General features: G+C 45.4%; 1 protein-coding gene across 2 annotated transcripts in view; it reads right to left on the bottom strand.

The window, feature by feature from the left end:
* Positions 1-10,904, bottom strand: part of C6H16orf70 (chromosome 6 C16orf70 homolog) — a 34,989-nt gene extending 24,085 nt beyond the window's left edge. Inside the window, exons 1-3 of one of the 2 annotated variants that reach the window (XM_021094040.1) lie at positions 10,798-10,904; positions 10,561-10,681; positions 3,411-3,493 (exon numbers count right to left, since the gene is read on the bottom strand). In XM_021094040.1, coding sequence (XP_020949699.1) covers positions 3,411-3,493; positions 10,561-10,624 — 147 coding nt within the window. In that variant the 5' untranslated portion in view covers positions 10,625-10,681; positions 10,798-10,904. The remainder of the gene's footprint in view (positions 1-3,410; positions 3,494-10,560; positions 10,682-10,797) is intronic. The other variant, XM_021094041.1, reaches the window with a different exon arrangement.

Genomic DNA, 14,624 nt, shown 5'->3' with positions numbered 1-14,624 from the left:
AAGGAGGCAAATGAGAAAGGGAAGGAGAGTAGAAGGGGACAGGACCCACATTTAAGCAGCACTGTATAGAGCTCTGAGAGACCATTTCTTTTTGATCCTCATCGAAAGATTATTCTATTATAAGGAAATTACATCCATTTTATAGAAGGAGAACCAGAGTGATTATTAACTTGCCACAGTCACACAACCAAGAAATGGGGAAAAAATGGATCTTCAGATTGAAAAAAAAAAACAGGAGTTCCTGTTGTGGCACAGCAGAAACAAATCCGACTAGGAACTATGAGGTTGTGGGTTCGATCCCTGGCCTCGCTCAGAGGGTTAAGGATCTGGCATTGCCGTGGGCTGTGGTGTAGGTCGAAGACGTGCTCAGATCTGGCATGGCTGTGGCTCTGGTGTAGGCCAGCAGCTGTAGCTCCAATTTGACCCCTAGCCTGGGAACTTCCATATGCCGCGGGTACGGCCCTAAAAAGCAAAATAAACGAATAAATGAATAAATAAATAAATAATAAAAAAATAATAAAAAAACACCAAATCTGTGATTCCAGCTGCTTAGAAGAAATTGGGAGAAATCAGTTTAATGCTGAAACTACTACTCGTCCCAAAGACTGGAATGACAGAAACAAAGGTGATGATAAAAGAAATAAACTTCATTAAAAAAAATTAGTTACGGAGTTCCAGTTGTGGCTCAGCGGGTTAAGAACCTGAGCATTCATGAGGATGTGGGTTTGATCCCTCGCCCCACTCAATGGGTTAAGGATCTGGCGTTACCACAAGCTTCAGTGTAGGTTGCAGATCTGGCTCGGATCCCAAGTTGCTGTGGCTGTGGTATAGGCTGGCAGCTGCAGCTCTGATTCGACCTCTAGACTGGGAACTTCCATATACCGCAAGTATGGCCCTAAAAAAAAAAAAAAAAAAAAAGATTAGAAAAAAAAGGTAAAAAAATTGGTTAGGGAGTTCCCACTGTGGTACAGTGGATTAAGGATCCAGTGCTGCTGTTGCTGTAGCTACAGCCTGGATTTGATCCCTGGCTGGGGAACTCCCATATGTACAGGTGGAGGCAAAAAAAAAAAAAAAAAAAAAAAAAAAGAAAAGAAAGAAAAAGAAATTTTAAAACCTACTTTCAAAAGTATTTAATCTTGGACACCCAAATCATATTTAACTAAATGTACAGGTGGATATAAGCTCAAGAAAAATCTGTTTTGATGGTTGCTGCTTGTCATGAATAATTTTCTCATGGGCAAATGTTGAAAGTCAGATTAGGTTAGGGATGATCTAAGTGTGACAAAGAGGAAAAGCCACCATCACTCACTCTATAAATGAGATACCACTTTGGCATTATGGCTCCATGAACCCCTGGCCACTTCCACAAGTCCTGTGTTCTGTGATAGACACAAGAATATTCAAGTACTTGTTTGGCGATCAAGCATTCCTTATTTTAGCAGGGCCCTTCACATGGGCCCCACCAGACTGGCAGAGGGGTACAGTACTGTAAACATGTAATGTCTGGGTTTAGGTTGGGAACAGGCTCAATTCTGACACTAAGCCAAACTGGGAAGCCTCACTGAAATTTCACCCACTTCTTATCTTCACATCAAAACTAAGGGTAGGGAGGAGTTCCTGTCGTGGCTCAGTGGTTAACGAATCCGACTAGGAACCATGAGGTTGCAGGTTTGATCCCTGGCTTTGCTCAGTGGGTTAAGGATCCAGCGTTGCTTTGAGCTGTGGTGTAGGTTGCAGACACGGCTTGGATCCTGCATTGCTGTGGCCCTAGTGTAGGCCGGCGGCTACAACTTCGATTTGACCCCTAGCCTCGGAACCTCCATATGTTGCAGGTAAGGCCCTAGAAAAGACAAAAAGACAAAAACCAAACCAAAACAAAACAAAACAAAAAAACCAAAACAAAACTAAGGGTAGCGTTCCTGTCATGGCTCAGTGGAAACAAATCTGACTAACAGCCATGAGGACACAGGTTCGATCTCTGGCTTCACTCAGTGGATTGAGGTTTTGGTGTTGGTGTGAACTGTGGTGTAGGCCAGCAGCTACAGCTCCAATTTGACCCCTAGCCTGGGAACTTCCATATGCCACTGTGCGGCCCTAAAAAGACAAAAAAAAAAAAAAAAAAAAAAAAAAAAGCAAAACCCCCCAAAACACTAAGTGTAATTTGCTTTAGTATCTGAAACTAATTAAGAAACAAATGGAACTACGAGTTCCCACTGTGGCTCAGCAGTAACTAAGCCAACTAGTAGCCAAGAGGACACAAGTTCGATCCCTGACCTTGGTCAGTGGGTTAAAGGATCTGGCACTGCCAGTCACAAATGCAGCTTGGATCTGCTGTTGCTGTGGCTATGGCGTAGGCCAGCGGCTATAGCTCCAATTTGACCCCTAGCCTGGGATCTTCCACATGCTGAGAGTGCAGCCCTAAAAAGGAAAAAAAAAAAAAGAACTAAAATCATCAAAGTGGTACTTAAAGGGTTTCAGAAAAGGCACTGAGGACATCCTATAGCCTGTGTAGGATCAAAAACTATTCCCTGAGGTTTACGACACACAGAACCCAAAGGCTGCTCCACAGGGCGGCATACAGTCTGTATCCTAGAAGAACCACAGGTTTCAGAGAGTTCAATAAAAGAGAGACTACATTTTTTAGAAGGACAAGAAGAATTCTATTTCTAGAGGCCCATGAAAAAAGTTTATAACTTTACCTATAAAACCTAATACAAAAAGTCCTGATGTTCAGAAAAGTTCTTCTCCGGTGTTAACCTAAAATACTCTTTCTGGAAACTGAAAAGGTCTATGTAGGTACAAGCAACATTATACTACAGGGGGGTTAATTCTTGGCACAATATTTAATAGAGACCATCATAATCAGACCAAAAAAAAAAAAAAGAGTAAAATATGTTCATTAATTTGGAGCCAATGTTTTGCAATTTCTATATATCAGATCAGATCACTCTCACTAAAGGGGTTAACTATACCTGCTTTTTTTCAAGTCTGGGATGCTCCACAAGCTAGAAATCTGCTATTCAACAGTGGACAAAACCAAAGCAGCCAACAAAGCAGAAAAGATTAATTCAAACATGAAAGTGGAAGCAATCACCCTAGAAGACCAGACAATCCTTGAGGTGACCTCCCACTGAAAAATCCATTTAAGGGCTTATAGGTAAGTCAAACACAATAAAAAAATAAGTTCAGTTATTACTGATCTTTCAAACGTGGCAGCACTAGATTTCAAAATGACACATGTTTCATAATCAAAGAAAATGTACTTGGTAACTGACTACTGTTGAAGATTATCCCATTCAAATACAGTGACCCAGGAATTCCTGCCGGTCAGTATCTCCAGAGCATCAACCCCTAGAGGTGACTCACTGATTAGGGATGCTATTTCAATAAACAAACCAGCTACCACTCACCTGTTCACTGTAGAGAACCTGGACATTTTTTATGATGCGACAGTGCTTCTGAAGAATGGCTACTGCCTGAGCCAGAGGCATTCCTGAAATAAAGCAAGGACACCTATGTGGTTACCCAGGCTATCCACTTACTGATGTCTATCACTCTATGAGACATCAGTGCCTGCAGTAAAGCCTGGGGTGGGAGTGGGGGCCACTAAGGTCTATAGATATATTGAGGAAATAAAAGTTTAATAAATAATAAGAGCTAGAATAAAGTTAGCAGCAAGCACTAAGGGAATAGTCAGATTGTATAAGTGGAGGGAGTAAATAAAGGCTTCCTGGAAATGGGCACTTGTCTGCTGATCTCAGGAGAGCAAGAAGCCTGGACAAAGCAAGGAACCAAAGAACACAATGAGAAATGCATGACTCTGGAGACTAAGGTTCTGATTCTCTGTTATGATTACATATAACCTATGGCCGGTTTCCTTCTCTCCTCCTTTCTGTTATCTGCCTTCTCATCTAGCAAATGAAGAGTTGGCAGGAGCACATGATTTGTAAGGGCTCATTTAAAAAGTGAAAAGTCACAGTCTTCATAACTTGTTTTATGAAGGATTTCACTGGATTCTCACTTATCAACCTACAAACATCTTCTAAATCTTCCTTTTTTTCTTTTTAGGGTTTTACCTGCAGCATATGGAAGTTCCCAGGCTAGGAGTTGAATCAGAGATGCAGCTGCTGGCCTACACCATAGCCACACTAATGCCAGATCTGAGGTGCGTCTACAACCTATGCTGCAGCTTGTGGCAACGCTGGACCCTTAACCCACTAAGCAAGGCCAGGGATCTAACCCTTATCCTCATGGATACTATTGGGTTCTTAACCCTCTGAGCCACAGTAGGAACTCACATCCTCTAAATCTTTTTTTTTTTTAAAGTATTTTTAATCTCTGTTTTTTTGGGGCCAACAAAGTAGATGCTGTCATTTTTCTTCTTCTTTTTTTTTTGGTCTTTTTAGGGCTGCACCCTAATGGAAGTTCCCAGGCTAGGGGTTGAATCAGAGCTGCAGCTGCCAGCCTACACCACAACCACAGCAATGAGGGATCTGAGCAATATCTTCGACCTACACCACAGCTCATGGCAATGCCAGATTCTTAAGCCACTAAATGAGGCCAGGGATCGAACCCACGTCCTCATGGATACTAGTCAGGTTCATTACCAGCTGAGACACAACGGGAACTCCCTCATTCTCTAAATCTTAACACTTGCTTTTTTTTTTTTTCCCCTGGCACCTGCAGGATATGTAAGTTCCCAGGCCAGGGACTGAATCCTAGCCACTGCTGTGACCTATGCCACAGCTATAGCAATGCTGGACCCTTAACCCACTGTGCTGGACTGGATTGAACCTGCACCTCTGCAGCAACCCAAACCACTGCTGTCAGATTCTTAACCCACTGTGGCATAGCAGGAACATCCTTAACACTTGATTTTTGAACTCATGGTCCATTATAAACAAATTTACATATGCTCCCAGTTTAAGAAACCCAAATTCCAATAACATCTCTAAGATTCCAGGGACTAATGGGAAACAGCAAAGAGTATGTTTTCACAGAGTCCATTATATTTCAAACAAGCAGAATCTCACAGAGAGAATCCAAAACAAAGACTTATAGCTTCATGAATACAAGGACAGTGTGTCTGTATTATTCACCACTCTGGATCCCCAGCACTGGGCTGACCACATAGTGGCTGTTGAATATTTATTTAGTGGGACTGAAGGATTGTGGGACATGTAATGAGAGAAAAAGGTACCATCATATGACCTTGAGGCAGCACGGTGGCTCTCATTCAAGATCAATTTACCTCTGATTCAAGATATGCAGAAAAGAGCTTACATACAACGAATCAGGTTAAAAAAATGTGTGGCCTATCCACATTTAAACAATGATCTGATCCTGCCTTCTTTCAGTGGTCTAGTCTATGGGAGTTCCTGCCGTGGCTCAGCGGTAAAGGATCCAACTAGTATCCATGAGGACAAGAGTTTGATCCCTGGCCTCACTCAGTGGGTTAATGATCCAGCTTTGCCATGAGCTGTGGTGTAGGTCCCAGATACAGCTCACATCTGGTGTTGCTGTGATTGTGGCATAGGCTGGCAGGTGTAGCTCCAATTCGGCCCTTAGCCTGGGAACTTTCATATGAGGGTGTGGTGCTAAAAAGCAAACAAACAGGAGCTCCCGTCATGGCTCAGCGGTTAGTGAACCCAACTAGCATCCATGAGGACTTGGTTCGATTCCTGGCCTCGCTCAGTGGATTAAGGATCTGGCGTTGCCGTGAGCTGTGATGTAGGTCACAGACACAGCTTGGATTCCGCATTGCTGTAGCTCTGGAATAGGCTGGTGTCTACAGCTCCAATTTGATCCCCAGCCTGGGAACTTACATGTGCCACGGTGCAGTCCTGAAAAGACAAAAAGACAAAACAAGCAAACAAACAAAAACAAAAACAATGGTCCAGTCCACAGTTTGAAGAAAACTAGAGGCAACCAGACCTTAAGGAACTTCTCAGCCTTCTACAGCATAGGGCCTGGCACATAGTGGAGACTTAGTAAGTGCTGGTTGAGAATATGAACAAGTTGATGCATCACTCGCTTTGCCATTCCTAAAACGGAGGCGTATTTATTCTTGTCTCTCTCAGAGGGAGTGGGCAAGCATCTACCAGGGGAAGTGGGGAGGACAAATAATCTCAGGTGCTGAGAAAAAGGAGGCCGCATGGCACAAACGAGTTTGTTGAGAGAGGGTTCTTTCCCACCTAACCACATCAAATTCCTGGCCTTGGACTATTTGGGTCCTGAGCCATACAGGGAGTAACTCACCTAGAGGAGACAAAGCAGCCACTGATGACCAACGGTCACATACACAGCTGCTGGTAAAGGAAGAAAGATTACAAAGGCCTGGAAAGGGAACCAACCATGTATATGGCAAAGAAACCAGAGCACTGTCCTACCTGATCCAAAGAGCACGCTGTTACCTAAAAGCTATGGATACTCTGGACCATGTCCACCTCCACTTTCCTTTCCACTCCTCTCCACGCCTCCCTTTGTTCCTAACACACATCGATCAAGCTCCTTCCCACCTTAGGCTTTTGCACTAACTCTTGACTCTGTTGAAACGTTCTTCCCATAGCTGGTTCTTCTCTCTCTTCAGGTCTTGGCTCAGACTTCACTGCCCTGGCTGCCTTATTTAATGAAGCTTCCTACCCCATTTATGTGGAAGAATCTCTCCTATCCTATGGATAGAGACAGTGTCTGTCTTAGGCTTTATCCCCCAATGCTCACTCACCACGCCTGGCAAAATAGTGGCTCTCTGTATTTGTTGACTCTGAATGAGTAAAACAAAGCAGTTAAGTACAATATATAGATTGTAGAGGCCCTGGTGACCACCCTCCCCCTCTGAGAAGTGTCATCCTGTCTCTACTAATACCATTCTCTTCTGCTATTCTTCCAACTTTCCCAAGTATGATAGGCAGTATTTCCTTCTGCCATTCCTCATTCACTCAACCTAGTTTCTGACTCTTATGTGTTTTCTGTATATATCAAAAGGCAAAAAAAAGTTGACAGATGAAAGGTGACATTTTGGCTTTTCCTCTGTATTCTGGATCTCAGTATCTCTAACATCCACAGTCACTCATGACTGAATCAAGAAACCCCTAGATTCCTCTTCCTTACCTCTCCAAATCTAGTCTCCAAACTTTCTTCCTAAATCCAGACCCATTTTACTAACAGACACCCTTTTTTTCCATATAACACAGCAACTCTTTTATAGCATCCCAGGCAACTAACTACCAAAGAGAACAGGGAATCTGGGGAACTGATCTTTTTCCACTAGTACTTTATGCTCTAATTACAATACCAAATTACTTATAGCTCCCCACATACACCATCTATCCTTTCTCCCCCCCCCCTTTTTTAAAAAAGGTGACTGGAAGATTTATGTCTATGGAAGTATAGATGAAAACTTTTGTCAGTAGACTTTTGATAGGCCTCCCTGGTGCTCACTGGCTCCAGGATTGGTGCTGACTTCTGCAGATTAAAAGGAAGCCTTCCCTGAATTCCCAGGTGAGGTCCCTTTTCCCCCTCCATAGCACCCTATACAACCTCCACCTCATTTTAATAAAATGAACTATTTCTGTAATCCTTCCCTCCCATTCAACTAAGCTCTTCAGGGCATATGACCACTTCTTACTCAACTTTCAATGATTATAAGCAGAGTTCTCAGAATGAGTCTTCAATAGAATAAGCCCTCAGTCTCTCTGAACAAGGTAATCTCAGAGAAGGCAGCTATTCTTCAGTGACTCTTTAAATCTACCCTGCTTGGGCATTTTCAAGATTAATATAAAAACACATTAAAAGATGTCTCAATACATTCTGCAGGTCTCACTGAAAACATTTCAAGTTTGCACTGCCTTTACTTTACCACTGGTCAAGCCATGAGTGGCACCCTCAAAGATTCCTTTCTGTCTAGGTTTTCCTGTCCCTGTGTTGTCGGCATTCCCCCAATCTCCCAACAGTACATAAAGGCTAGGAAGGCAGCCAAAAATCTGGATGCATTGTGATGCCAGGCAGATGATAGCAAGGGCTAGATACACCTGCATTTGCATAGATTCTGAAAAGAAGCCTGGAGACAAAGCTGAGCCCATCCGCAAAAGGCAGAAGAGTGGGAAGCAGGAAGTCCCTGTTCAGCTACTCTTTAATTTTTTTTTTTTTTTTTTTTTTGTCTTTTTGCCTTTTCTAGGGCTGCTCCCGCAGCATATGGAGGTACCCAGGCTAGGGGTCTAATCAGAGCTATAGCCACTGGCCTACGCCAGAGCCACAGCAACTCAGGATCCGAGCCGAGTCTGCAACCTACACCACAGCTCACGGCAACACTGGATCCTTAACCCACTGAGCAAGGCCAGAGATCAAACCCGCAACCTCATGGTTCCTAGTCGGATTCGTTAACCACTGAGCCACGACGGGAACTCTCCTGTTCAGCTACTTTTTAACCTACCTTTCTGAGCCTGTTCCTTATCTGGCAAACAGAAGTTACCTTACAGGGTTGGGGTGACTTAAGCCTAAAAATGTAACCTAAGGCAGACGTAATTTTTTTTTTTTTTTGCTTTTTGGCTTTTCTCGGGCCGCTCCCTCGGCATATGGAGGTTCCCAGGATAGGGGGTCTAATCGGAGTTGTAGCCGCAGGCCTATGCCAGAGCCACAGCCACGCGAGATCCAAGCCGGGTCTGCAACCTACACCACAGCTCATGGCAATGCTGGATCCTTAACCCACTGAGCAAGGGCAGGGATAGAACCCACAACCTCATGGTTCCCAATCAGATTTGTTAACCACTGCACCATGATGGGAACTCTGGGCAGATGTAATTTTTAAGATACACAAAGTAATCACCAAATTGCAGGTACCCTCTATGAGCTTTCCCTCAAAGTTTAATTCTGAACCCAGTGTAAAGAAGTGCTCTTTTTACTGTTTGTGGTTGCTCTCTAGGCAGTTTGAAGGAACTACCCAAACCGTTGGTTACTAGAAACTGGCAAAGTTAGGAGTAGGGGTTAGTGTATCAAGTCTTATTCTCCCACCCAATTTTTTGAAATCTCAAATGATACCCTAAAATCATTACTTTTTTTTGGGCTGTGTCCATGGCACATGGAAGTTCATGGATCAGGGACTGAACCTGCATCATAGGTGCAAACCAAACTGCAGCAGTGACAACCCTGGATTCTTCACTAGCTGAGCCACCAGGAAATTCCATCCTAATCATTACCTGTGACCAAGACTGTACCACAGAGATCCACAACCTAGTTGCACCATCAAGCATAGTTTGAAGCGATGGCTGTGGTTTTCACTCTGCCCTGTGAAACCCTAGTATGAGCCAAAGCTGTGGTTAGGGAAGGTTCTTTCCCACCTAGAAGCCAAACAGCATCAGCATAACAAATGGGCTTGGAAACTAAGCTATCACTAGCTTCCCAATCAAGTTCTTGGTGCTTCACAAGAAGCTGGAGTGTTTCCTACCAGCTAAAATTCTGTGAAGAACTCTGAGGAGAGGTATAAGTTTTGAGAGAAGTTAGCTGAAAATTCTCAATAAACCAAATCAGCTCCCACAACCCAGAGGAGGCTTGTTCAGTTCACGGAGACACAGAGCACCGGCAGAGTCCTATCAGCACATCTGTTCTGCAGTTTCTCACCTACTCTATCTCCATAAATATAAGTCTTCCAGATTCAAGGATAAGATATAGCCCAATGGAGCAGCTGACTCAGTCCAGTAGCCATAATTAGTGTGACAAAAGTTCAAGCCTGTACAAACAGCACAGACACCTGCTCTCCACCCCCTTTCCCTAGTGCTGGAAAATAAAAGTAAACACACTCTGGGGTTACCGAATGCAAATACTTGTACACGTTAAAGTGGTGACATTAAGGATAGCGAAAAATGGGCCCAAACCCACAAAATGTCCAAACTGCATTCCCCACAAACTAAATGTTACTTTCCCCAAACTCCTGTCTCATTCAACTTTTAACTCTGTCCACTAAGGATTAGGTTTAGGATTACACCACATATTGACCACATTAAAAACAAGAAGAAAACTAGACAAAAGTTCCTTTAACGCACACAAACTCTCCTCAACTCTCTTGACCAGACCCCCAACATCTGATGATCGTAAAGGTGCCTAGGTTTCTCCTTCCGGAGAGGCAATCAACAGCCCAGAAAAGCAAAGAGACAGACTACAGTGGCGGTGTCAGTCACTCCTAAGCTATTCGGTCCACAAAGTGAGGATAGTAATAACAATAGTAGCTACCATCAAGTCCCCGGAGGCATACTTGAGATAATTAGACACCAGAGAGCAGGGCCTGGCCTTGAGTTTAGTGTTTGGGGTGCGTCAGCCATTATTGTTATTATTACTGTAGCACTGCCCCCTCGAGAGGCCTGCGGAGGACGGAAGAAAGGGACTTCAAGGCCCGGCTGTGCGATAGGCTACTGAGTCGGGACTGTAGGAGAGGGTGTCTAGTGCCCGGAGCCCAAAGAGCTGAGGAGCCGTGGGCGCAGGAGGGTAAGGGGAGGAGGCCAGAGGTGGGAAGGGCCAGGAAGGAAGGAAGGATCGGCGAGTAGGGTCGTGAGAGAGGATACCACTCACCCAGCGCGAATTCCCATTGCTCGTTCCCCAGAGAGCGTTCGGGTACCACCTCCAGATCCAGCATTGGTTCGGCTCGCCGGGCCAAGGCGGCCTCCCTGCCGTAGCGCAGATGGCAGCGGAGCTGAAGAGACAAAGTAGCGGGTGACCCACCGCGCCCCCTGGCCCTGCTCGCCACCTCCCACCGAGTCGCCAGCGCTACCGGCCCCACAAACTTCACCTGACCTCACCACACCTCACCTCACCGACAGCAGCCGCGGCGGCTTGGGGCAGCAGCGGCAGCGGGAGCTGGAGCGTCTGCGGCAAAAGTGGCGTGCCGGGCCGTAAAGTGTGGCGGAGGCGGGGCGAAGGCGGGATTTCCACGGTTAGAGCGGGACCAAGGCGGAGTCACGCACGCGCAAACTCCGGATAGGCGGCTGTTATAGATGCCTTACGGTACCATACGGAAGTGCGGGCTCTCTTGGAACCAGGAGCATCGTACTCCGTGAACCCCCACATCTGTACACCACATCGCACACGTTCCACACGAAGATGTGTGAACCGGGCAACACATACATGTAACACGGCTATATAGCACCCGTCTGCCGTCTACGCGTACGTCTCAACCACATTCACTGGGCTCAAAAGGCGAGTTATGAGGGCGTACCCTCTGAGGCCCACCGGGGAGGGAGGACACGGAGTCTCAAAGTACAAGGCCCGCGAGCGCCCTGCCGCTCCCGGTTGGGGCCAAGACCGACCCCGGCAGCAGCTACCTCTAGTTGGCCAGGAATGACTCCTCACTGCAGCCCCTGGGTCTCGGGTCGTACTCAAAGTGCGTGTGTAGGGGCGGGGGGAGTTAGGGGAGAGGACTAGGTAGGGGAGGACGTCCTGACTGACTACTTCGTGCTGTGCGCAGGCCCCAGGGCTGGGATCCCGAGGCTGCTGAAGCTCAGACTGAGTCAGAGTCGGCTGTGTCGCTGACTCTGTGGGGTCTTGACCAAAGGTCTTGTCTTTATGCCTCAGTTTCCTCATTTAAAAGCTTTTAGTTCGGGCTCTGGGTACTCTAATACTGACATCTTATGGAGCCAACTCTTCATGGACGCACATGGACGCAGTGTCTGGATTGTCACATCCACCCTGAGACTAAGATTGGTTATATCTCACTTTACAGGCAAAAAAAAAAAAAAAAAATTGACGCCCAGAGAAGCTGAATGGCTCGTGGTCCTAGGCGTTAGAACTCAAATTCTTAATATTACATTGCCTGTGGAGGAAGGTTTTTAGCAGGGGAGAAAATGACAAGCTAAATTCTTAAAACTAGTAGGAGTGGAACGTGGAGGCTCTATCAAAACTTTAAGTCAGGAGTTCCCGTCGTAGCGCAGTAGTTAATGAATCCGACTAGGAACCATGAGGTTGTGGGTTCGATCCTTGGCCTCGCAGTGGGTTAAAGATCTGGCATTGCCTTGAGCTGTGGTGTAGGTCACAGATGCGGCTCGGACCCTGTGTGTTGCTGTGGCTGTGGTGTAGGCCGGTGGCTATGGCTCTGATTAGACCCCTAGCCTGGGAACCTCCATATGCCGTGGGTGCAGCCCTAGAAAAGACAAAAAGACAAAACACACACACACACAAAATACCTTGAAGTCACTGCTACTTGTATTAAAGCAAACATGGAGAAGGTTGTCCAATTGCAGCATCCTTTGCCAGACTAATAGAACTGAGTCATTGAGATGTCCATCAGTAGGGAAGTGACCAACTAAACTCTGACATATATATAACAGGATGAGTTTTTAAAAGATGAGATATGTCCCTATATGCTGATGTGGAATGACCTCCACAAGAAAAAAGCTAGGTGCGAAATTGTAGTATTATGACCCATTTTTTTCTGTAAAAACAAATAAAAGTGGCCATACTGAAAAAAGGAGAACATTTCTTGAAAGAAAAACATAAAATTATCAATAATACCTAATACTGGGAAGGAGGCTGGGGGCCAGGGACATTTACTTCTTACCACACATGGCAAGCATTAAAGATGTGTTTAGGGAGTTACCGTCGTGGCGCAGTGGTTAACGAATCCGACTAGGAACCATGAGGTTGCGGGTTCAGTCCTTGCCCTTGCTCAGTGGGTTAATGATCTGGCATTGCCGTGAGCTGTGGTGTAGGTTGCAGACGCGGCTCGGATCCCGCGTTGCTGTGGCTCTGGCGTAGGCCAGAGGCTACAGCTCCAATTCGACCCCTAGCCTGGGAACCTCCATATGCTGCGGGAGCGGCCCAAGAAATAGCAAAAAAAAAAAAAAAAAAAAAAAAAGATGTGTCTAGGAGGGAGTTCCCTGGTGGTCTAGTGGTTAGGATTCAGTACTTTTACTGCTGTGGCTTGGGTTCAATCCTTGGTCTGAGAACTGAGATTCTGCATCTAGCCACTGCACATTGTGGCCAAAAAAGAAAGAAACCTACACTCAAACAATACATAAAGATACGTTGTTGGGCAGCTGGCCTAGATATTGCTGGGAAGGAGACCTGGAAAGAAAAACTTCTAAGGTTGGTTGGGTGTAATCTTAGTCAATTTGTAATGTCTGAATCGAACCCAAATCCAATTAGACTAATGGTTCTCCTATTTAAAAAATACTTGGAAGGATTTATTTCTGGTGGACAAAGAGGGATGTGAGAGAGGAACAAGAAACCCACACACTTTGGATAACAATGTTGATGGTGAAATAAAATTCACATTTTAAGAAGTCAAGAAAAGGAAATTTTTAACATAAAATTTTGGTCTCCACCCTCCCTTTTAAGTGTGTTGTGCATCTGCACTACCCAGACCTCCTCAGGAGGTAACATTCCTTTTTAATCTCATCAAGGGTCACAATTCCTTGAGATAACCTTCATTCTTAATCTTTTAAGGGGCCACAATGTCCCATGATCCATTACTTGCCCGGCATGCGTGATCTGGATTATGTGAACTGTTTTTTGTGTTTTTGTTTTTGTCTTTTTAGGGCCACACTCACAGTACATAGAGGTTCCCAGGCTAGGGGTTGAATTGGAGCTGCAGCTGCTAGCCTTCGCCACAGCCACAGCAATTTGGGATCCAAGCTGCCTCTGAGACCTACACCCCAGCTCATGGCAATGCCAGATCTGTAACCCACTGAGCAAGGCCAGGGATCAAACCCGGGTCCTCATGGATGCCAGTCAGATTTGTTTCCTCTGAGCCATGACGGGGAATGCCTGAATTGTTTTGGGTTTTTTTTTTTTTTTTTTTTTTTGTCTTTTTGCCAAAGGGCCGCTCCCACGGCATAAGGAGATTCCCAGGCTAGGGGTCTAATCGGAGCTGTAGCCACCGGCCTACGCCAGAGCCACAGCAACGCTGGATCCAAGCCGTGTCTGCAACCTACACCACAGCTCACGGCAACGCCGGATCCTTAACACACTGAGCAAGGCCAGAGATCAAACCCGAAATCTCATGGTTCCTAGTCAGATTTGTTTCCGCTACGCCACAATGGGAACCTGAATTGTTGACAATAACGTCATTTAATGTACAGTGCTCTGTCTCAAAAACGTAACTGTGCTTTGACCTCTAATGGAACAGTTCTCAGAGCTTTCTGAGATGTGGTTCCTGGATTATAATCCTCAATTTGGCTCAAATAAAATATTCTGCTTCTTTTCTAGATCAACTGATTAATTTTTTTGTCAGCAGTGAAAAACATTGTTTTAGTTTGGAAAACCCAAGAAAGAGGAAGAACAATGTTGGGGAGGCCCCTAAGAAATTCCTTGTTGGGATAATAGGCAGATAGGTTTCTGTGAACCATTTCAGTCAACAACAAATGGTTATATTTGCTCATTGTGCTATCCTAAATCTTTGACCACCCAGGTTTTTGTCAGGGGTAGGAGTGACAGCTGTGTGAATGTGATTCGGGAGGAGGCCAGAGCCCCGGTACACAGAGCAGAAGCAGGAGCTGCCTCAGGGGAGTAGGACAATTTAGAAGAATGTCAGCAACTGCTATTCCCCCAACGGAGGGTGAAGAGTGTTCAGAAATATTGGACTGGCTGTTGATGGACTTATGAGACTATTTGGGGAAAACAGGTAGTCATCAAGGCGGGCC

This window comes from Sus scrofa, chromosome 6 (assembly GCF_000003025.6).
Source record: "Sus scrofa isolate TJ Tabasco breed Duroc chromosome 6, Sscrofa11.1, whole genome shotgun sequence".
NCBI lineage: Eukaryota > Metazoa > Chordata > Mammalia > Artiodactyla > Suidae > Sus > Sus scrofa.
This window is presented reverse-complemented; position numbering and strand designations above follow the sequence as displayed.